The 25,402-nt window shown below is 34.8% G+C and overlaps 1 protein-coding gene across 15 annotated transcripts in view; it reads left to right on the top strand.

Annotated features, from left to right (window-relative positions):
- The window catches only part of ANKRD28 (ankyrin repeat domain 28), a 204,237-nt gene that overhangs the window by 128,134 nt on the left and 50,701 nt on the right, over positions 1 to 25,402 (top strand). For all 15 annotated transcript variants that reach the window (XR_012014942.1, XR_012014943.1, XM_072792832.1 and 12 more), the window contains 9 exons: positions 1,849 to 2,049; positions 3,377 to 3,464; positions 9,761 to 9,903; positions 12,624 to 12,836; positions 18,393 to 18,471; positions 19,393 to 19,507; positions 20,605 to 20,687; positions 22,501 to 22,564; positions 24,354 to 24,422. Coding sequence is in view for 13 of the 15 variants with exons in the window: in XM_072792832.1 (XP_072648933.1) it covers positions 1,849 to 2,049; positions 3,377 to 3,464; positions 9,761 to 9,903; positions 12,624 to 12,836; positions 18,393 to 18,471; positions 19,393 to 19,507; positions 20,605 to 20,687; positions 22,501 to 22,564; positions 24,354 to 24,422 (1,055 nt within the window). In the remaining 2 variants the exon portion in view is untranslated. The remainder of the gene's footprint in view (positions 1 to 1,848; positions 2,050 to 3,376; positions 3,465 to 9,760; positions 9,904 to 12,623; positions 12,837 to 18,392; positions 18,472 to 19,392; positions 19,508 to 20,604; positions 20,688 to 22,500; positions 22,565 to 24,353; positions 24,423 to 25,402) is intronic.

The following is a 25,402-nucleotide window of genomic DNA, read 5'->3' as shown; positions in this document are numbered from 1 at the left end:
TGTGCACCTAATTGTTCATTCCTTTCACTGCTGAGGAATATTTCATTGTATAGATATACAGTAGCTTGCACTTGTAGTTTTTGGCTTTTATGAATAAAAGACTGTGGACATTCTTGGATGGGTGGGTCTTTTTTAAATTTCTCCTGGGCAGATAAGTAGAGTAGAATTGTGGGGTCTAGAGTAGCCTCCATATATTTATCTTTCTTTGGTGCCTGACTTCCTTAGCAGATTGGTAGATTACTGGGCATCTCTCCAATATTTTGTCTGTCCTGTTAAATACTTATGCTACTTCCCATATTTCAGTTACGATCATTTTTATTCGAACTGCTTAAAAAACTATGTGTGAATCACAAATAATAGTATTTTGTTTAATCTTCCTTGCTACTTTACATGTTGATAGTTGCTTCTTGCTTTGAACACTTTAAAAAAAAAAAAAGATTTTATTTATTCATGAGAGAGAGAGAGGCAGAGACATAGGCAGAGGGAGAAGCAGGCTCCATGCAGGGAGCTTGATGTGGGACTAGATCCTGGTACTCCAGGATCACATTCTGAGCCGAAAGCAGACCCTCAACCTCAACCGCTGAGCCATCCAGGCGTCCCTGCTTTGAACACTTTTCATGTGCTTTTTTTTTTTTTTCTTTTTTTTTCTTTTTTAAAGAAAACCAAGGGTCACTGGGGCACCTGGGTGGTTGAGAGTCCCAACTCTTGGTTTTGGCTCAGGTCTTGATCTCAGGGTCCTGGGAGGAGCCCCACATTGGTCTCCAGGGAGTCTACCAGAGGATTCTCTCTCCATCTCCCTTTGCCCTTCCCCCTGCACATGCTCTCTCTGTCTCTTAAAATAAATAAATAAAAATATTTTTTTTAAATAAAAAAGGAAAGAAAACCAAAGGTCAGTATTATTACTAGGCTTTAGTTCATTTATCTGCCAAAGATAGGATTATCACTGCAAGGAGAAATTTTTTGCCAGGTTTAGTTTTGATTATATTGCTTAATGTAGATAGCATACTGGATTTCTTAGTATCTATCTAGCCATGAGTCCAGTTCATAGATGTGTTGTGAAGATTTCCTTGTGCTTACAGGAAAACAAATCCCTTTGGATACTAGGCTTTTAAATTGCCTTGTTAATACCAACTTTCTCACCAGTTCACATGATAGTATCTATTTCTCTTTCTCTCTCTCTAATAAATTAGATGCTAGTGACTTTTCCATTTGTAAAATAAAATGGATACTAATTTGGGAAATAGTATGTTTTAAATTTTTATATATTGCAAAGTACTTAAGCTATTCCTTAAAACTATTAAATATAAATTAATGTTATCTAGAAAAACAAGAGAGCAATGTTTTCTGTGTGTGTGTGTGTGTGTGTGTGTGTGTGTGTGTGTGTGTGTTTAAAGAGAGAGTGGTGGAGTGGGGTGGGAGTAGAGAGAGTCCTCAGCTCCCTGTGAGCTCAGAACCTGACTCGAGACTCATCTGGATCTCACAACCCTGAAATCATGACTTGAGTCAAAATCAAGAGTAGGATGCTTAACTGACTGACCCACCCAGACGCCCCTTTAAAGAATGTTTTTAAAGAATTTTTGTCACTATTTCTTGGACATTTTGATATTCTTATGCCTTTAATTGGAGAACAAAAAGGAATATTTTGTCTCAATATATCTTATAATGGCTCTGAGTAGTACTGCCTTTAGTTCAAAATATTTTGTTTTCTTGAGTAAATTCCCACTTGATTATAGCAAGTTCTACCAGACTTCTTATTTCCTCAGGGAATGTTAGTTTTTTAATATATACACAGTTTCTAAAACTGTTAACTCATTCGTCTTTTGTAACTTTTATTTTCATATCTTTCAGGAAGCAGTGCAGGTACTTTTGAAGCATTCTGCAGATGTTAACGCTCGAGACAAAAATTGGCAAACCCCTTTACACATAGCTGCTGCTAATAAAGCTGTAAAGTGTGCTGAAGCTTTAGTACCTCTCCTAAGTAATGTAAACGTGTCTGATAGAGCGGGGAGGACTGCATTACATCATGCAGCTTTTAGTGGACATGGTGAGGTAGGTGGTGTCCAATAAGACAATGATTCTCTCTCCCTTCATCCTGTCACTCCCCACCCCAATTATTAATGAATTTAACCCTTTTTAGCTATTCAGTCCGTGGTAATAGCAAAACAAAACAAAAACCCGTCTTGTTTATTTTTGCCTGATTTTGCCGTTAGCAAACCCTCACATTTCTTTTCATGATAAAATTCATGATATAAATTTCTCAAATTTAAAAGGTTACTTATCAGATATAGCCTATGCACTTGAATTTCATGATCAACCTGGAAAGACCAAGAACACTGCCAACTATACACAACGTGAAAAGTATGTTCTGTTGTTGTAGAAAAAATAATCCAGAAAGATAGAGCAGTTTCATAGTGCTCCCAGAAAGATAGTAACAAAGGAAAGCAGAGTTTAGAAAAGATTTCCTACAGTTTATTATCAACATTTAGTCAAAAATTCTTTGGTAACAGACCATCAAAAGAAAAAAATGTAAGAAAATTAATATTTAATTATACAACAAGCATTACCTAATGTTAGGTGGTTTCACAGCAAAGAGTTGGGTTAATGTGTACGTAGAAGGCTTAGGAAAGAAGAAAACACAGAGTTATAAGAATTTTTGAGACAGCTTGTCCATTCCTTCATTTTTGTTGCAGACACAGAAACTCAGAGATAAAAGAGACATTCCCAGGATTGCATGGTTGAGAGCTAGTGGCTGCAGTGTTTTTACTGTTTCTCTGGGGTTTTTTGCAACATAAAGAATCCTTGCCTTCACTACAATTAAGGTCACAGATGTGTTCTTTTTTGAAACCTAGAATGCCCTTTCCTATGGGGAAGCTATTGTAAATATGATTAGAACGAAATAGAAATACTGTTCTTGATGTATTATGAGGTAAGCAGACTGTGTAGTGACCTTCAGATCTAACTATATTATAGATAGTACATTTGTGTTTGAATTAAATTTAAGACATTTCTGGGATAAGAATGCACTTTGCATTTTAAAAACACCTTAGGCTATTAAAAGAAATAAAAAAAATAAATATCTTTAGACTTTCCAGATTTGTACTTCATTGTTCATAAAAAAGGACACAAAGTAGCATCTTTAAAAGATACTGATACCTGACTTCAAAAGCACGCATTGTGAATCTTTTTTTTTTCATTATTTTGTCCTATTATTTATTAAATTATGTTAAAGGGTCTTCAAGGTTTAATCTAGCTCCTTCTTTTCTACAAATGCAGAAATTCAGTTCCAGAAAGATTGAGATGAGTTGTCATCATAAAAGATATATACATGAATAGTTCTACTTCTAAATTTTGATGAAGCTGTTTATTTTTATTACAGATGGTCAAACTACTCTTGTCTAGAGGTGCCAATATTAATGCTTTTGACAAGAAAGATAGACGGGCTATTCATTGGGCAGCATATATGGGTATGTATGTTTTAAATTTAATTTTCTGACCCGATAATATTCAGGAAAATTAGTACATTTTAGTTCTTGCATATGGTATAACATCTGTTTTTTAGGATAGTGGGAAGTTACACCATATCTAAATTTGCTGCCTAAGTGGAACCAGCCTGGTATGGGAGAGGTTTTCCAGAACCAGGAGTGTGTTGGGTCTGCTTCTAAAGGCTATTTGAAAATAATTCTGTTTATCTTTAAAGGGAGAGACACCCTAGACACAAGTCTGGGAAACATAATTTAAGTTGTTTACTAAAAGCCCATCCTTGTTTTTTTTGTTTTTTGTTTTTGTTTGTTTTTTTAAGATTTTATTTATTTATTCATGAGAGACACAGAGAGGCAGAGACACAGGCAGAGGGAGAAGCAGTCTCCATGCAGGGAGACGGATGTGGGACTCGATCCCGGGATTGTGGGATCCGACCTCAGCCAAAGGCAGATGCTCAACCGCTGAGCCACCCAGGTGTCCCTCCATCCTTGTTTTTATGGGAATATTAAGGTTGAAGTTAACGAAGGTGCTTTAGGAAGCCTGTTATTTTGGGCCACCACTGGGTTGAGTTGAATAGGCATCATCGTGCTTGATTTCTTCAACAGTAATCTCACAGAAAGAAATTAAGGCTTAGAGTATAGGTTTCTCTGCTGTAACATGATACATACATTCTTGAAAAGTCTTAAGATTTGTAAAATTGCACTTTAAAACTAACAGAGGGATCCCTGGGTGGCCCAGCGGTTTGGTGCCTGCCTTTGGCCCAGGGCGCAATCCTGGAGACCCAGGATCGAATCCCACATCGGGCTCCCGGTGCATGGAGCCTGCTTCTCCCTCTGCCTATGTCTCTGCCTCTCTCTCTCTTTCTCTCTCTGTGACTATCATTAAATAAATAAATAGATAGATAGATAGATAGATAGATAGATAGATAGATAGATAAATCTAACAGAGCTCATGGGAAAACAGTCTTGGGGTATTCCACCCCAAGGTTTTAGTCCATCCAAAACCATGCAACTTTGTGACCAGACCACTAACAAAAACATTAATTGGTTCTTGAGGTAACTTGGAAAGCCAGAGAGCAGGCAGATCTTGAGCATTCCTCAAGATATTTTTAAGAGCACGCAAAGAGCCGAGTAGAATATTGGCTTGTGGATGCTAAGACCATGCATGTAGAAATAAATCTCTAAGTGTAGAGGAAGTGCAGCCTGCCATGAACCTTGCAATTCCTACAAAGCCAGGGTTGTACCTTTGGGAGAAAGACATGGATACAGACATTCATTCTCAAGTTTTTCAAAATAAAACTGAAAGACCAACTCCTCCCTTTAAAGCCATGGAGCCTCAGAGTTTTTCTCTTCCTTGCTAAAGATTATAATTCTGCTTCTGCTATTTTGGCTCCTCTGGCTTAAGAAAAATCACATATGGACCGATCTCTTTTGATAATACTGCAGTCCTTCCCTGATTTACCAATCATACTACCTGATTAGAAAGACCTCTCACTAGCCTTCTTATAGGCATAACTTATCCTGAGTACTCCCTGCTCTTGGTTTTATCTTTTCCTGTCTCTCACATAAAAGTAAAAGATTAAAGGAAGATATGATGGAAAATTATTAATTTTTAAAACTATAAAATTATAAAATATAGTGGAAGAAAATAAATGAACTCAAACCAGTTACATGGATAACTCCAAGGTCCAGGAAATTTTTTTTGCCTGTAATAGAAAAACCAAAAGCATTAGAATCCATATTGAATTACATGTCTGACCTTTAGCATGATTGTAAAGGAATATAAAAATGAAAATTCCTGAAAGTTAATATCCTATTCAGATATCCTGTTTTGAAACCCAAAAGCTGAGCATTTTGAGCTTCTGGTGTTCTCACACCAAAGATTTATGCCTCTAGTTAGTTATATCATAGGCAGTTTTCTTCTGTTACTTGGAGGTAAAACATCCAGAAGCAAGTCTCCTGTAGCATTCTCAGGTCCCCTCCTCTCAGTCTGTACATTTTTCATAGTTTAAGTCTTGGGGACTTTTCTGAATATCTAGTGTAGCTTATCCTTCCAAACACTTTAGGAGCAGCTAGTCTGCATAATTTTAAACTGTACATCTAACATTAAACGGTTTAAACACAAACCAGAATGCATCAGGTCTTTTACCTCCAAAATTAAGATTTAAGTAAGCAGCTGTTTTCATGAAGTTGAAGGCCAGAGGATTTTGTAGGTTGCCTCTAATTGGACTCCCAGAATAGCTGTGTGTGTATATATCAGGAGGCCTCCTCCAATGGTTTTGTTTTTCTTGATGCACAGTGTTGCTTTTCAGGCCAGTTGTGGATTAAAAAAGATATTTTGTGTTTCTTGGACCTTAATTAAATTCTGAACATAGACACTGAGGATTTATGATTCTTTCCCTGTCTCATTCAGCATGGAAAAAGAGGAGTATTGACACATAGCTTCTAAAACTGTTCCACAAAAAAAAAAAATAAATAAATAAAATAAATAAATAAAAAAAATAAAACTGTTCCACAGGCATTCAGGATTAAACAGAGCTAAACATGTTAAAGTAGGGAGCAATTGACTGGTCTAATAGACTAGTCAGAAGTCCAGTCATTGTCCCCTCTATGTTGTACTGAGAAAATCTGTCAATATTAGTGTAAGAGATAGTAAAATTTCATGTAGTCTTATACTTTATTTCTCACAAACTTCCTTATTTGCCCTTGTCTCCTATCCCTTGGTTGAAGTTCCCCTTACTTTTCTGGTAGGCGTTACCATTTATCCTTATGCTGTTAATGAATTATCTGTTAGTGTTTCACAGCAATGCCTCTATCCCCAAAGAGTTGATCATTTCCTCCTCCCTACCCCATGTTTGCTCTGACCATGAACCTCTATTAAGATCCCTTTTACACATTTATCTTTTTTTGTTGGTTTCAGTACTTTCAGCAATATTCAGCCAACTTCTACCTCAAAATCATCTTACCGTGTTGACTCTGACATAGAAGGTGCTGAATAAATATTACCTTGATTAGCAACTCATGTTATTTCTTTTTAAAGTAGAGCATAATTTTGAATAAATGTGAAATGGTATTTTTTTTCTCTCCTTTCCTTTTTTGTAAAAGCTTACAAATTGTGAACATAGCTCACTTTACTTTTTTTTTACGCATTCATGAGGAAAAATGTAGGGAATTTTCCAAGTAAAATTACATATAGCATGCACATCTAATGGATGCCATTTTCTAAAACTACACCTAGATGAATTAAATGAAATCTAGTCCTTTTGGTAGCATCAGTCTATAAATTGACAAGAAAGACATATACTTGTTCTGCCAAGGGTCCACCTACTAGAACAATATCATTTATTTCATTCTAGAACTCTCTTCCCTTTTCTCTTTTAAATAAGTCACCCCAAACTGGCTGTGGAGAAGTACCTTTTTCATTTTCAGTAGTCCAGTAAAGGAATTTATCCATATTTATGAAATGTGACTAAATAAATATTTGTCAATTTTAAGATTGTGAATTTGCCTACGCATAGCTGCTTTCCAAATAAAGTTTTATTGGTTTGGGGGCACCTGGGTGGCTTAGTCGGTGAAGTTTCTGCCTTTGGCTCAGGTCAGGATTCTGGGATCCAGCCCCGTGTTGGGCTCCCTGCTCAGCAGTCTTCTTCTCCCTCTGCGCCTCCCTCCTTCTCTGTTCTTTCTCGCTCTCTCTCAAATAAATAAATAAAATCTTTAAAGAAACAAGTTTTATTGGTATTAGGAAAAATTCATACTTCCTAGAATCTACTAGTTTATACACACAATTAATATGATCTGTGTATTTACTTAGAATGATGTATTGGTTTTGAACAGTTTTCCAGTATTATGAGCCTTCTAGTCTTTTTTTGTTTTTGTTTTTAAGATTTTATTTATTTATTCATGAGAAAGAGAAAAAAGCAGAGACATAGGCAGAGAGAGAAGCAGATTCCATGTAGGGAGCCTGACATGGGACTCGATCCTGGGACTCCGGGATCACGCCCTGAACCAAAGGCAGACACTCAAGTGCTGAGCCACCCAGGGGTCCCTGAGCCTTCTAGTCTTAAACATCAAGAAAGCTTTGTTTCTTTTGGCATATTAGTTAATAATACACATTGCCCAGTTGAAAAGCTATATTTATGGGTGAGCCTCTTGGGTACTAATTTTGACTGTATTACAGTAAATGCAAGTAGTTATCCTTTATAGAGTCATAATCAGTAATGTATATTGAGTGATCTTTTATACCAGTTAATAATCTTATCTGATAATTATGCTTGCCTGGGCACCTAGTATTTGATAGATATTCCTTTGATTTTTTCCTAAAAAATATAGTAGATATTTCTTAATGAGATTGGGGGAAAAAATAACTGAAAGTATCCGTTTTAATTGGTAATTTACATATAAACGACGAAATCTGCTTGATTGAGCATCTTGTATCCTGCCTTTATTTTGTCAAGGAGTGAGTCCTGTGTTTGAAAGCCTCATTTTTATAGTTACTAACTGTATTTTTCTTTAAAGATTTTTTTTTTTTAATTTGCGAGAGGGAGAAGAGTGACAGAGAGCATGAGCAGGGGCGAGGGGTACAGGAAAAAGCCGACTCTCTGCCAAGCAGGGGGTCTGATGTGGAACTCAGTACCAGGACTCTGGGATCATGACCTGAGCTGAAGGCAGACACTTAACCAACTGAGCCACCCAGGCACCCAGTAATTAATTTTATATACTTGTTCCCTATGAAGGGATATTTAAAAAATGATGTCATGAGCAATTTATTTAATGTAACAATGTAATTTATTTATTGGGTACTTTTTTTTTTAAGAGTTTTTTTTTTTTTTTTTAATTTATTTATGATAGTCACACAGAGAGAGAGAGAGAGGCAGAGACATAGGCAGAGGGAGAAACAGGCTCCATGCACCAGGAGCCTGACGTGGGATTCGATCCCTGGTCTCCAGGATCGCGCCCTGGGCCAAAGGCAGGCGCCAAACCGCTGCGCCACCCAGGGATCCCGTATTGGGTATTTCTTTTGTATACAACACTGTTCTCAGCCCTGTGGAACATAAGAGCATACAGTATTTGCCTTTGAAGATAATATATTTGGGAAGTTACTACATAAAAGTAATTAGAGGCATTAAATAATGATTCCAAGTTTAAAAACCCATCAGAAGGTATTATATACTTATTAGTATTTTACAAATATGTGGTGCTTTTGGCTTAGATGGTTTCTAGAAAAGAGAGATGACTGGGTTTATTGGGGAAGATGGGAACTGATGTAGGCCTTGAAGGATTAGTAGCAATGCTTGGAAAGAAATATTCAAGCAAACCATTTCATGCAATGAAGGAATCCCATGAACAAAGGCACAGAGGTGGGAAGCATTGTGGAAGAAGGAGAAAGCACTGTATATAATCTAATCTTCTAATCTTCTAATCTTACAAAGACCAAAAAATATAAAAGGAGAATAGTGGTTCTCCCACCTTGGCATACATGTTTCCCTTCCTGGCCTATTTGTATGGTAGGGCCTGGTACTATTTTTGACTAGTGAATTGAAAGCAACATCACCTCTAGGCCAGAGCACTTAATTGCTGATTTGAGATTCTACAGTCTATTCCTCCTTTTGGCACAGTGACTGGCCATGTTCAAGATGGTGTCAATTGTATGAGCCTGTGTCCTTGAGTGACTGAACAGACCCCTCTTGCCAAGCTATTTTAGTGTTGATAAGAAGAAAACTCTAGTTAAGCCACTGAGATTGAGGAATTGATTAACCACAACATATATAACCCTATCCCAATAAAAATGGGTAGCAAACTAAGTTGGTTAAGGACATTGTAGAAATTATAATAGAGGAAAATAAGTTTTTAACTACATTTACTAAAGACCTAACATTTTTAAGAAACATCCCCAAGCCACTCCCAGATCTTCAAGTAGAAGATTCCACCAAGGAATGTTAAAGAGAAACATAAACTAATGTGTAACATTGGGCATAAGAAACTTCAGAACTTGAGAATGTATTTAAACAACCTTGAAAACAAGATCTAGACAAAAGGAGGATTATCTAGACAAAAGGTGGTCACTGGATAAAATAATCAAATATTATTTTCACTTAGTTACCTCTATCAACATTTATCAAAATTATCTGAGTTCTTTTTCTTCCATCCTTTCTCTGGTTATAACTTGATTTATTAGTGATCTCTGCATTATTTAATTTGCATTTTTACCTTTTAAAGAAGCTATTCAAGATTATATTTCATATTTTCCTATGCTCATTATTTTCTCATAAATACATTTTCAGGTCACATTGAAGTAGTGAAATTACTTGTGGCACATGGAGCTGAAGTGACATGCAAGGATAAGAAGTCTTATACACCTCTTCATGCAGCAGCCTCTAGTGGGATGATCAGCGTAGTCAAGTACCTTCTGGATCTTGGAGTTGATGTAGGTTTATAGATTGAGCAGTATAAATGAAGGGGGCATTTTATACGTTTGTGATTTCATTTTTGGCAGAAGTTATTTCAAATTTTACAGATAATTTTATACAATAATATTTTTGTCTTTTAATTAGATATTTGTAGTTCTTTATATAATATATAGTGCGCTAATATCTGATCATGTAATTGGTCAAAGTATATTAAAAGGTAAAGGACATTTCAAAGGTAAATGAACAATACAAATCTGTCTTTTTCATCACAATCCAAGCCCTGTAGCTCCATTTTAGCTGTGGAAACCAGCAGATCAGACAGTTGGGTTATTTTCCTAAGTAGCTAGGTTACTAGTAGTCTTATTTGCTCAGTTTAATACTCCCTTTAAATGACTCTAGCAGTGCACATTACAGGATATTGGCAAGAGCTTGGCAGGAAAACCAGAGGCTTCTTGCCAATCAACTCTAAGTGTTCCTTACTATATAAATTTGTTTGGTTAGGAGGGTTCTGACTTTTTGATTCCTGAATTGAGATAGCTAAGAATACCTGTCACTTTCACAGGCCATCCTTTAAGCACTTGTGCTTTTATACCCTTCTTAGTATATTTACTCTTATTTTAGGTACAGTTCTGACCAACTCATCTAGTTCTTCAAAACAGATTAAAAAGAGCAAATTAGAAAGAGAAGAGTTTTAGGCTCTGCTAGAGGGAGGGCTTTAGATCAGCTGCAAAACAAAAGAAAAAGGTAGGTGGTAGTCTGGTTGAATAAGGAATGTAAGGCAGAATTGGAGAGCTGAATTGGAGAGCTGAATATAAGACTCTTAATTTAAGGATTATATGAAGCACTTTGCCTAAAGCAAACAAGTAGTTACTGAAAATGTCAGTATTATGAGATACTGCAAAAAAATCAAGACATGTTGTTAGGTAGGGTCTTGTAGAGTACAAACAGATGTTTTATTTCTCAGCATTTTCTCTAGCTGTTCACCAGAGTTAGCATAATGCTTTACAGTACCCCTCATCTAGATAAATGAGGCATCCTTGTTAATGACTACTGTTTCACATTCATTCTGGTGCAGTTTTTAAAATTTGTTTATTAACAGTAAAATAACATTTGTAAACTGGTGACACAGCGTTCTTTGGAATACATGGTCAGACTTAGAGCTGTTTAGTGACATGGTGGCCTCCAATTGCATGATTTACTAGTTTCCCAAGGCTTCCATAACGAATTACCATAATGTGAGTGACTTAAATTTGAGTTCTCAAAGTTTTGGAGACTTTGAGGGAGAATCTAGTCTATGTCTCCTAGCTATTGATGATGAAATCTAGGTACTTTGAGTAAAGTTAAGTGTAATTTTTTCACTTTCTTGAATTTCTGTTACCAGGGATGTCAGAAAAGAAAATGTTAAATAGAGTTGTGATAAGTTGGGGCCAGCTTCAGAGTTAGAGGGCACAGTCTCCAAACAAGACCACCCTTACTTCTGAACAACTACAAGGTTGAGGCATGCCCCAAAACCACCTTCAGGTTTGATAAATCACTAGAAGGATTCAAAAACCTCATTGAAGGGCCCTCTGTGGTTCAGTCAGTTAAGTGTCTGACTCTTGATTTTGGCTCAGGTCTTGATCTCAGGGTTGTGAGTTCAAGCTCTTAATTGGCCCCATGCTGGACATGGAGCCTACTTTTAAAAATAGCTCACTGACCGATATTATACTCATGATTTATTATACAAAAAAAATGTACAATTTAAGATCAGCCAAAGGGAAAAACACTTAGGGCACAGTCCAGGAGTATTCTAAACAGAGAGCATTTATTGTTCTCTCCCCAATAGAGTTAGGACTTCTTAATCTTCCAGCATCAGTGTGTGACAATACACACATAGTAATGCCAACCAGGAAAGTTCATTTGAGCTTTGTTTCAGAGTTTTTATTGGAGCTCTTGAGAAAGGTGTGATTGATTGATCACTTGCCCACATGGTTGATTTCAGTTTCCAAGTGCACTATGATAACTGAGGGCTCCAAAGCCCGCACCCTAAATCACATCTTTGGTTTATGCAATATGGTCACATCCTACCCCCAGACTGTTGTCTGTGGCCAGTCCTACTCTAAGATCCAGTGTAGCTAGCTCCCACCTTAAACAAGGACACTCCTATCAAGTATGCCATAGATTACCTCCCAGAAGGCAAGGGTGAGAGCCAGACAGCGCATTGGGCATAGGTCAAATTCTTTACACAAAAGTTTTGTGTAAATTTTATTATGTGAGAAACAATGAGAAAGAAAATTCCTCCAGGATTACTTCGCAGTATTGAGCATATTCATTTAAGCACATTCATTCTGGTAAAATGTTAACATGTAAGGCTGGAAAATATCTACAGCCCGACTTTCTTGCAAAAATGAAATAGAAAAAGATGTCACTTATTTTTTTTAAAAACCTGATCTTCGTTACCAACTTTAATCTCTTCTCAATGTAAACATAAAGGCTGAAAATAAGCATGTTATTCAGTATACCTCGGAATTTTCAGTTTGTGTTCATTTGTCATGATTTCTTGAATGTACAAAATCTACTTGACCTAAAATGCTGTTATTAATGTTCATTATTTTAAAAGGACTTCAGAATTACAAACTTTATCTGTGTATTTAGTCTTTCTCATTTTAATAACTTGATTGCAATCACAACATCGCTAAAATGGGTCTCATTTTTGTAGCAAGACTATTTTAACATTGAGATTTTTTTCTTCTAATAGATGAATGAACCAAATGCCTATGGAAATACACCTCTTCATGTAGCCTGCTACAATGGACAAGATGTTGTAGTGAATGAACTTATAGACTGTGGTGCTAATGTAAATCAAAAGAATGAAAAAGGATTTACTCCTTTACACTTTGCTGCTGCATCAACACATGGAGCATTGTGTTTAGAGCTTCTAGTAGGCAATGGGGCTGATGTCAATATGAAGGTATGAAATAAAATCAGAATCCATACTGTAGTGTTTAGGAGTTTGCTGTTTAAAACAGTATCAGTAGCAAATACCATTCAGCAATAAAAAGGAACAAATTACTGATTGACACAGGTACACAGGTGAATCTTAAAAAAGCCTTATACAAGAATATAAATACTAGTCCCACTTATATAAGGTTCTAGAACAATTGAAACTCCATTTATATGGGATTCCAGATTCTACAGTTGGAAAAAAAAGAAAAAACAGTTGCCTCTGTGAGGAGGGATTGATGAAAACTTTCTGGGGTGATGGTAATATTCTGTGTTTTGATAGGCTTTGTGTTATATAAATGTTTGTCAAAACTTATGAAATGGCACACTTAAGATTTGTACACTTTGTTACATGTAGATTTTCCCTTAGGAGGTAACAAACCAAACTGATGTTGAGCCATAGTTAATGATAAGCATACTAAAGTGTTTAGAGATAATATGTAGTCATATCTGCAACTTTTAAAAACATCAGGAAAAAAAATTAAAAAATAAAAAATAAAAATAAAAACATCAGATAATTGGGTGGATGGGTAGATGAAGAGATTGATATATGATGATATGCATATAGTAAAATCTTAGTGGTAGAATCCAGGTGGTATGTATATGGATGTTCACAGTAATCTTTGAACTTTTCTGTTTTGAAGTTTTTTCCAGTTTTATAAAAATTGAAAGACCATTTTCAATGTTATGTATAAGGAAAAAAAATGTTATGTATAAGGAATAGTTGTTTTTTTTGTTTTTTGTTTTTTTGGTTACAAACACTTTCAGGAATGAGCATTTAAATTTTAGAAATATGTGAAAATTCTGGAGCCAAAATAAATTTACTTTCACTATATAATTCTGTGCAAAACCACACGCATTCAGCCACAGTTTTGAACAACACTATTTTACAATGTGTAATCATCATCTTAGTTTTTCCAAGATGCTTCCCTGATTGTTTCTGTTTTAATTCATTTATTCATTCTTTAAGTATTTACCAGTCTATATCTTGTGTTATGAAGAAAAGAAAACCACAAATAAAATTGAACTGTTTAGGGTTAGTAAGAACATTTAAACTTAAAATGTTTTTTTCAGAGCTTTAATTACTTAAGATTTCAACTTCTTTTTTTGAGTATCATGAGCCAGTGTCTTTCACATTGTCATTCACATTTTCTTATATTTCTTAATTTTAGAGAAACCTTTAGTGATGCCACTGACCTCATCTGATAGCTGCAGTAGCAGCAGGTCCATCTATAATTAGGTCATTGATCTGAATTACCATCTCTCAGCTATAGGAAGAATTCATAGATATCACATCTAAGGAAGGAAAGGACCTGAGGTATCATAAAGAACTCCTATTATATGCTTACATTTAAAATGCCTCTTCTAAGAATATACATTTAAAGCTTCCAGTTCTTAGTCAAATCACCTACTAAAGTTTTAAGATTTTAAATAATTATGAAAAATTTATTGATACTAAATTTGAAGAATTCCAGCTGTTTGGATTATTGGGAACTAGAACAATATCTAAACTCTTATGAAGGAAAGAAGTTTGTTACTTGTTTCCTCAAATGCCTAGTAGTAATTTTTAATGAAGATTAGATCTTAACATTTCTCAAAAGATCACAACCAAATTTTTTAGTCTGTATGAGACCTGTTATGATCAAGTGACTATAGTTAAATCATCATTGTGTGTTAAATATTAAGTATCATGGCTTACCGATATCATTAACTGTAACCTCTGTTTTAGTTTCTATAGGGCTGTCTTTAAGGGGTAAAAATTAGGCTTATTTCTTTTATTCAGTGCCATTTAATCATGAATATTTAATATAATTTAATGATGATCATTTGATTCATATGTGAGTGCATACATACCTGACTCCAGTGGTTAAGTAGACTTAATGGCTACAAGACTAGGATGTTGGTTTAGAAATAGATTTCCTAAAAAGTTGCCTTAATCTTGCCTGGGTGTATGACATCCCATTTATATGCAATTGTCCAATAATCTTATAGCCAAGTGCCTTTAGAACACAGTTTCCATGTTAATGACCTCTAAGATACCTTCCAGCTCTGAAATTATATAAAAATTATTAATAGCCATGTGTTTTCAAACAGTAAGAATGTATATTCACTCAATATTTCTTCATTCCTGATTTTTTTTCAAAAAAAAATTATATATATAAATATTTATCAAATCTATGCCTATAAAATCGTTGCTTCATTAAGGAGCTAATAAGGCTTTGACACTTGCCTTTTATTATAAAAAATTATACTTGTAACCCTCATGTTCTCTTTATCAAGTCATCTCTTTTTCCTTGCTTCATCTTTTCCTTCTACCTCGTTCTCCCTTTTGGTGTTTCTGTCCCTGATCAAGTTGTGGATGACTAGAAATTAGAATGTGAATTTAGGCTTGAAATAATTCAATTATTTATTAATAGGTTTTTAAATTGGCTATCTTACAAACTACTACATAGGGTTAAAATGAATGAAAAAGCATTATAGGTCTGGTTTTTATAATCTCGTTTATTAACATGAGCCCTACTGCTTTGGTTGTATCACTTAAATGCACATCTTTTCCCACTTTGCCTGAATAAGAATAAATTTTGGTAGGAGTGCAAGCTGGTGCAACCACTCTAGAAAACAGTATGGAGATTCCTCAAAAAGTTGAAAATAGAGCTACTCTTGACCCAGCAATTGCACTACTGGATATTTACTCCAAAGATACAAATGTAGTGGTCTGAAGGGGCACCTGTGCCCCAATGTTTATAATAGCCAAATTATGGAAAGAGCCCAGATGTCTATCAATATATATATACACACACTGGAATATTACTATTCGGGTGGAATAGTACTATTACTGGAATATATATGTGTGTATACATACACACACACACACACACACACACACTGCAATATTAGCCTTCAAAAAATGACATCTTGTCATTTGCAACAACATGGATGGAACTAGAGGGTACTATGCTAAGCCAAATAAGTCAATCAGAGAAAGACCATTGTCATATGATGTCATTCATATGTGGAATTTAAGAAACAAAACAGAGGATCATGGGGAAGAGAGAAAAAAATAAAACAAGGAGAAATCAGGGAGGCAAACCATAAGAGACTCTTAACCATAGGAAACAGGGTTGCTAGAGGGGAGAGGGCACGGGGTAACTGGGTAATGGACATTAAGGAGGGCATGTGATGTAATGAGCACTAGCTATAAGACTGATGAATCACTGACCTCTACCTCTGAAACTGATAATATAGTATATGTTAATTAGTTGAATTTAATTTTTTAAAACAGAAGAAATTTTGGTGAGATAAAATAGCCCAAATAATTTGATTTAAAATTTAAATGTAAAAGGAATATGTTTGGCTTACTTGCTGCTGTTTATGGTCACCTGTGAAACCAACTCTTAGAGTTTTGATCTTTATTTTTTGTTTCAAACTCTTAATTTGGGCAGCCTGGGTGGCTCAGGGTTTAACGCCGCCTTCAGCCCAGGACATGATCCTGGAGAACCAGGATCGAGTCCCACATCGGGCTCCCTGCATGGAGCCTGTTTCTCTCTCTGCCTGTGTCTCTGCCTCTCTCTCTCTCTCTCTCATGAATAAATAAATAAAATCTTAAAAAAAAAAAAAAGGAAACTCTTAATTTGGTCTAAAATTAATTAAGGTGACTTGAAAAAAAAATCTACCCATTGTCTCCCCAGTTCAGAGAGAAATAAATGTACTCTCCTCCTTTCTAACATGTCCTAAAGTGGACTTTTCAGTTGGTAACCTGAATCTTTTGGGGGTTTTTGTTTGTTTTAGTATGTTAGAATATTTTTATATCAGTAAGCACGTAGAAAGTAAAAATACTAATCCAGTGCCACCTGTAGGACTCCACTTACTAGCTATGAGACCTAGATACATTTCTTAACCCCATGGCCTGTTAGGCTCAATACTACATATGTCATAAGGTTTTAAGAAGAAAATGACTAGTATGTATGAACTTACTAGTTTTAAAACTGCCTAGATAGTGCTTGCTATATGTATATAAATGTTAGCTGTAATTATATTTCAAATTTCATCATTTTGTGAACTCAAATTTATAGCACAGTTTATTTTTTATTTTTTTATTTTTTTGTCTGTAGGTAAAAGACTAACATTAAAAAATCAAGATATGTTATATAGGGAACATTTTGAAAAGACATTACAACCTGGAATCCCTTTATTAAAACACTTTTGTGCTTTTTTTTTTTTTCTGATTGGAAGAATAACTAGTACATAGATAAAAACTAGGTACATAGATAAAAACACCAAATATAGTATAGACTATATATGACAGATACTGGTATGTTATATGGGTGTTTTACAAAGATTAGTGTATTTATTCTGTACAATAGACCTATCAGGTACAGGTAATATCATATCCATTTTCAGTTGAGAAGTGAAGGCTCAAGAAGGTACATAGCTTCTCTTAAATCTTGCTGTGGTAACTGGCAGAAGTGGGATTCAGCTCAGGCCATTCTGACTCCAGGGCCTACCTTGTTTGTTCACTTAGGTTTGCTGGCTTTGGTTTATTTTGTTTTGTTTTCCCTCCTGTGCACACACTGCTTCCAAAGGTTTGAAAATTCTTTGAGATAAATTGCCAGTTGGATAGCTTGTTTGCCTGAAAAAATTAATACAAATTATGGAATCAAATGTTGATAGATATTACAAAGTTCATCTAGCACTCCACTATTATAATGACATGAGAATTTCTTAAAGAGATCTGCATTATACAGTTCTAGTGTAAACTTAGGACATCGGTCATATTTCAGTTTTAAGTATATATATATATATATATATACACACACACACAGAAGATATGCTGAATATTGCTGAAGGATTAGGAATTACAGAATAGATTCTTTCCTTCCTTTGTAATGGTCACATTATATGTTTTGATGAAGTCTTTTAGAATTTCAGAGTTTGTACATTAAATACACACATGCACAGCTAGTCTACTTATTTTAAGTAATATGAGAAAAAAGCTAACTATTTATTGCAGATTATTATAAAATTATGAAGCTTTTAAAGTAAATTGTAGTGGTTGAAGTTAATTCTTTCACTTTCCCTTGGTTGAAGGAGGGATTCAGCATTTCTTAGAATGAAAGAATCATAACAATGTGAGCAAGTTTTTAAAAGATGGGAAGTACATTCCAGCTGTACCACTACTGACTGTGACCGTGATTGAATTGTTAATATTCTTGTGCTTCAGTTTTCCCACCTATGTAATAGGAATAATACTAAGATTACACTGTACCTACCATGCAGAGCTTTTTGTAAAATGTAGGCATTGAGGGGTTTTGGTGTGGGTTTGTTATTGTTGTTTTGTATATTTGTGCTTTATAATATAATACAATATTTATAATTTTGAACAGCTGTTTTACCTCCATAGTTTTGAACTAAACATAATGTTTGAATAATAGTTTTACAAAATAAAGATGCAAGAAGATATTCAAAATAAAACTAAGGGTTACATGTGACAAATAACAATAATTTTAAATCTCTTTTACTTCAGAGCAAGGATGGGAAAACTCCACTGCACATGACTGCCCTCCACGGTAGATTCTCCAGATCACAAACCATTATCCAGAGTGGTAAAAAGTATTTCTGTTTGTTTTTTTTCTTAAATGTAGTAAAACATCCACAAAATGAATGGTATTGAGGAATTGTTGTAGCTGTCTATAAATTTTTAATATTTGAATTCAGGTCTTATGAAATTCAAATAATAAAAGTATAAAATGCCATGTATGTGTATCTTTCACAATTTATTTTTCATTTAGTTTTGTTTTGTTTTCACCTGAATTATAAATACAATTTCTTTAGCAGTTGTTGTGGGCTTTTTTTAAGCATTGCTAAATAGAAAACTTTGTCTTTACACCACAGTTTGTATTATACGTTAACAAAATTCTGTTGCATTTATCTTTTCCCTTTTTGAATATTTTGACCTATTTTTAGAACTTTCATTTATTTTCAGAACTTATATTTTTTTGCATTTAAATTAGTATGAGGCAAGCTAAACCTTTAAATAAAAACTCTTAGGTACATTATGTTAGTATTTCCCAAGCCATATTCCAAGGAATTGTTTGTTTGTTAGTAGTCGTTGAGATAATGGTTGTTTCGGTTTTGCAAGGAAGTAGTAGTAGTTTCGTGATCAAATGATTCCTAAAGCATTGCATGCAATCTTGATGACACATAGAGTGCATTAAAGCTCTGAAGTCTTGCTTTAAAGAAATATGTTTAATTTTATTTTAATACAGTGATTTCCAGACTTTAGACCCCAAAACCCTTTTGTCGTTTTAAAATCTGTTAAAAGCTTATGCTTAGTTCACAAAAGTGTTTTTAAGTGTAAAATCTATAACTCTAGTGCCTGGCTCAGTAAATGTTCTAAGAATGAAATCTAGTTAAATCACTATATCCGTTAGTTTATGCTCGAAGTGTTTTATGTTACTTCCATGTAATAGATTTGACTTGATCTTAATATAATCCAGCATCTGATAGTACATTATTTATCGTAGGAGCTGTAATTGACTGTGAGGATAAGAATGGAAACACCCCTTTGCACATAGCAGCAAGGTATGGCCATGAGCTGCTAATCAACACTCTTATTACAAGTGGTGCTGACACTGCAAAGTAAGTACTTACCATAGTGTTGATAGCTGTGATGACAGGGGAAACAGATAAAAGTGAATTGCAGTTTTCCAGAGATTTCAAGTAGGAGTGTGGATTTTGTGCCCAATATAGTACTAATTGCTTGAACTTTTTCCTTTTTGTGATGTTGATGTGCTAGAATAGATATTTAATGTGATTTTGTCTGATAAGCCAGTATAGTATATTTTTATTTATATTTTTTTACCTCAGTGATTATGAATTATATGCAGTTTTGGTCAGAGCTTTTCATTGTTGTGATCCATTTATATAAAGATTTTGTTTGAAAGATGGATTCTCTTGCATGTTCCGCAGAAGTAAATACCCTACTTCAGTTGAAGTTTATCATTCCTATGTGTGTCCTTGTGTTTTTATTATATTTTATTACATTTATATATATTCATTAACTTGTTTTAAACCTTCTTTTAAATTTTCTGTAAATGGGATGCTACCAAACACTCTTGCAATTTCCTTGATTTAGCCATGTAGATAAAAATTTGGACTTTTTTTTCACATCTCAACAAATACCGGTAGTTTATTCATTTTATAAAGTTTAATTATTATATAGAGATTTCATAGTTTATTTATTCTACTTATTTGCAAACCTAAGTTGCTTCCAGTTTTACAAAAATTACTACAGTAAGTCTTTTTGAACATTTTGTATTGTGGTAATGATTCTCAGTGGTGAGGCAGGGAGAATGGATTTCACACCATAGGCAAATGTCCAGAGACCTTTTTCATTGTTATACTTTGGAGGAGAGTGTTACTGGCATCTGGTTTGGATAGAGCCAGGGGGCATTGCTGAACATCCTGCATGCACTGTGTAGCGCACCACCACCTTTCCCCCATACAAAGTCCATCATGACAGTAGTGCGAAGTTTGAAAAATTGTGCTCCTGGAGGAAAACTGCTGGATAATAAATAAGCTATAACTACCTTAACCCTTTTTCCAAATTGCTCTTCAAAATATTAAAGGTTTTGACTCCTCTAATTATCTTCTTACTTTAATAGTTTCTTTGTATTTTATTAAATTTTTGTTTATTCTTGTATTGTAATGAGGTGACTGTCTTACTTATGCTTTAGGCGTGGCATACATGGAATGTTCCCCCTCCATTTGGCAGCCTTAAGTGGTTTTTCAGATTGCTGCAGGAAACTTCTTTCTTCTGGTAAGTGGAACTGTTACAGATTGATTCTTCTTTTTTTTTGTTTTCCCAAAGCCCCCCAAATTTTAATACAAAAATTATCTTTATCTTTATCTTGCTTTTCCAAAATTACTTGTAGATGATGTGTCCAAGTGTGAATCCTTTATTAAGCCCCGTTAGATGTTAGATCTTTTAATTTTAAGATTCAGTTTTCTCTTCAAATCTGGGAAAGGTTTTATTTTTCCAGGATTTCCTTTTGTCTGTTAGTTGGGGAATGAGATATGGAATGTTTCTAGAGCAGTTTCTATTCATTCAACGATAGTTTTCTTGGATCATCTCCCTGTGTCTAGAAATAGTATCTTCAGTTGCATGCTTCCTTTTTAGGAACTGATAGCCATTCTATAATATCTTCTAGGTTTGTGAAATTATTTATACCATATCTAATTACTGTGTTATACCATAATCATAGTCATTTTGAAGTAAAATGACTATAGCTTTCTATAAATACTACAAACTGTGGTCCTTATTAAATGCATAGAATTACTGAATATATATAATTTAATTGATTTTAAATGATAGTCTGTTTCTCAGAGTGTTAAAGTTAGACATATTTTGTATGTTAATATTCACAATTGGTCAAAGAATGATGGGTAAGTTTCAGTGAAAATTAACATATTGTGTGGGACGGACCCTTCTGTGTTTTTCTTAGTGATTTTTTTTTTTTTTTAGTTATTTCTTAAGTTTTTAAAAGCATATGTATGTCCACAAGTATTCATGACACATTTATCTATGAAAGAGAAGTCTAAAATTTCTTGAGCGTTAGTAATAATCCACAGATAGCAAAGCACCTATGGCTTCTTTTTAAAAACAGCTTTATTTATTTGTTTTCTTAAGATTTTTATTTGAGAGAGGGAGAAAGTACAAGCAATGGGGAGGGGCAGAGGAGAAGCAGACTCTTCACTGAGCAGAGAGCCAACATGGGGATCCATCACAGAACCTCAAGATCATGACCTGAGCTTACACAGATGCTTAACCAACTAAGCCACCCAGGAACCCCTAAAAACAGCTTTAGTAAAAGATAATTCATGTAACATGCAATTCATCCATTTAAAGTATGTATAGTTCAGTGTGTGTTAGTATATTCAAAAGTATGGGACCATCATTACAGTTGGGGTTTTTTTTCAAGGATTTATTTATTTTGAGAGAGAAAGAGAGCAGTGGGAGGGGGAGGGGCAGAGGGAACAAGCAGACTCCTTGCTCAGTAGGGAGCCAGGCATGGAGCTCCATCCCAAGACCCTGAGATCATGACTTCAGCCGAAGTCGAGTACTTAACCCACTAAGCCACATCCCTTTAGTCAGTTTTAGAATATTCTCATCCTCCTGTTAGCAGTCAGTCCTCATTTCTTCCTTTCCCTCTCTAAGCAACCACTATTCTGCTTTCTGTCTCTTGATTTGCCTATTCTGGACAGTTCATAGAAATGGAATCACCCAAGATGTGGTCTTTTCTTTCACATAGCGAAATGTTCTCAAGGATCATCCATATTATAACATGTATCAGTATTTGGTTTCTTTTTTGTTGTTGAATAATATTCCATTGTATCCTATGGCTTTTAAACAAGTACTCCAGCACTTATCCTAAAACTAGCCCCACTCCTTTAGAGGCAGTTTTTTTGGTAATATTTTACATTATTAATCTATTTTCAATAATCTTGTGTCCTTTTGTAAATCAGTTTTGTTTGAGATTGGGGGGCATGTGATACTTGACATTTCTTGACATAGTACTTTATATGAAGTAACCTATCTGTGATGCTATATAAGATGTATTTCATTTTTCTAGGATTTGATATAGATACCCCAGATGATTTTGGCAGGACCTGTCTACATGCAGCTGCAGCTGGAGGGTATGTTGACAAAATTTTTACCTTTTTCAGAAAAAAGTAGCTGATCATGTCAGTTTTTCTCTTATCTTTGTTTCTCTTTATTAGTTCTGGGCTGCCTCAAAGTAGAAAACCATAATAGGAGTGGTTTGGGAGAAGATAGTCCAGAGTAGTAGTAGAAATTGCTTTTTCTAAATCTTCTTCCACCTAAGTCATATAAATTGTGAGTGGGAGAGATGGAACAAAACTGTAAAAGGAATTACTGCTTTCTGTAAGAGAAATTATTTCTGGATAAATGAAAAGAATATATGTCCTCAAATGAGAGCAACAAAACATTAAGGATGTTCTGAGTTATCCTAGTGTTCTTTGAGAGGGTATATAGGGCTTTTTAATCATAATTTTAGAAGGAAGAGTGTTGATGGTTTATTTATGTCTTGCCTCTACTCAGGACTAATATACAGGAAGAAATTTTTGAGTTTGAAGGATTTTGGACAAAGTTTTAAATACTGCTGCTAGGGGAAACTAGGTCCTTGGTTTGAATAAACATCAACTTTCAATTAAAACTCTTGGTCCCTGAAGCTTGCTGCTAATCTAATGTTTCTGATTAGTTAGATCCTAAATCTAAAATACACCATTTAATTCATGGTGACTTACCAAAAACATTATTTGCAAGAACTTTATTCCTGATAATTCCTTAAAAATTCCCAGTGTTTTCAGAGGACAAATGTACTGAACCAAGACTTCCACTAGGCCAGTCTCAGATGCAGAAATGGATTGTGAATGTATGCCTGGGTCCTTTTGTTCTTCCAAGGTCACCAAAAAACCTTCCTTAAAACCCAGCTTCCATATTGCCTCCAGAGAGAGAGACAAAAGACAACATGACTGTCTGGTTAGGTGGCAGTCACAGTTCCTAGTGTAACATAATAATGATGTTCAAGTTTTTGAAAACTAAAGTACAGAAATACTCACACATGTACTGTACTCTCCTATAATTTTAACTGAGGATACATCTAAGCAATTATAGGAGAATATAAGAGAAAGCAAATTGGAACATTATCTGGGTTTCCAGGTTTGATTTTTTTTAAACCCATTTTCATTTAATTTAGTATTAAAAACCATTTAAATTTAATGTTGTTTGGAGTTTATTTTAAAGGTCCCTAAAAACTCTCAGGAACTCTTTTTTTTTTTTTTTTTAGATTTTTTTTAAAAATTTATTTGAGATAGTGGCCTGGGTTGGGGGGTGGCCAAGGGAAAAGCAGACTCTCCGCTGAGCAGGGAGCCTAACAACATGGGTGGACTCCATCCGAGGACGCATGAGATCATGACCTGAGCTGAAGACAGCTGCTTAACCGACTCTCAGGAACTCTTTTTACAAATGTGAGCTTTCTTTTATGTGTATACATAACTTTTTAAAATTCTAAGTAATATGAAAAAAAATAAAATAAAATTCTAGGTAATATGAATTTTAATGTTTTATTTTTTATAAAATATAAATCACACCATTTTGTTCATTTTGCCTTCATTTGAAAACATGCTTTGATAACTTATTTAAACTACCAATTTTATTATGAAATTATTGACAATTAAGTCTTTTTTTTTTTAAAGATTTTATTTATTTATTCATGAGAGAGACAGAGAGAGAGAGAGGCAGAGACATAGGCAGAGGGAGAAGCAGGTTCTACGCAGGGAGCCTGACATAGGACTTGATCCTGGGTCTCCAGGATCACATCCTAGGCTGAAGGCGGCACTAAATCGCTGAGCCACCCGGGCTGCCCAACAATTAAAGTCTTTTAATTGTATTTTCCCTGAATAGGAATTTGGAGTGCCTAAACCTTCTGCTGAATACTGGTGCAGACTTCAACAAAAAGGACAAGTTTGGGAGGTAGGCTATGATACCATTCCTCTATAGAACCTAATTAATGTTATTTTACTTAGTGATTTGCATGATCTTCTAACTAGCTTCTGAGAATTAACAATTCAGCATCTTTTGCATTATGATCATGCAAAAGAGGCTTAAATAAGTCAGTAACTTCTAAATATTCATTTTTACCCACAGTCTTCTTCCACTTATGTCCCTGTCACGGCCCCAGGCTGCTAGCCACAGATACCTCTGTATCTCTTGATATCATTCTTCTTCTTCCTCCGATAATTATACTATGGAAATGTAAAACTCCATGGTGCCTATATAATAGGAAGGAAGTAGATCACAAATATATATGAAATTGTTGTTCTCCCCTCCTGAAAATCCTCACATAAACATATACACATAACAACACATCATTATACATCCCTTCATATGATTGATAGGAAAGCACCTGTGAAGTGACAGAGTCCCTTTGTAGTCTTTTAGCCAATCTTTGTTCTCACTGTGACTAGCATTTATGGTAGCAGTACTTAAAGCCACCAGTATCTATTATGTTAACTTAGAGTAGGAATTAACCCAGCATGTGCTAAAACCAACCATACAGGAAAGGATTGAAGGCAGTTTGAATCAGGTTAAAAAAAAAAAAAATAGAGGTGGCAGTGTGAGCAAAATAATGGGTCAGGAGTTTGAGAATTACCTCAAAGTCTATGACAAGAAAGTGTGTGTGTATCAGAAGGAAATGTATGGGTGTATGTTCAGTGCATGTGATGGGATCAGTGCAGAAGTAAATAGAATTATGTATGGTAGGGAATCAGAAATGCATATAGGAAAAAAAAGCTATTTGACCCTATAACTAGTTAGAGGAATAGACTGCTCTCATAAGCCTACTAATAAGAGGAACTAATGACCTGCAAAATCAAAAATCAATTTATTTGGCTTTGCAGTGCAATATTTTTACAGTTAATTGGCTTTTACGATTGTAATTCAGTATATTAGTT

This window comes from Canis lupus, chromosome 22 (assembly GCF_048164855.1).
Source record: "Canis lupus baileyi chromosome 22, mCanLup2.hap1, whole genome shotgun sequence".
NCBI lineage: Eukaryota > Metazoa > Chordata > Mammalia > Carnivora > Canidae > Canis > Canis lupus.
This window is presented reverse-complemented; position numbering and strand designations above follow the sequence as displayed.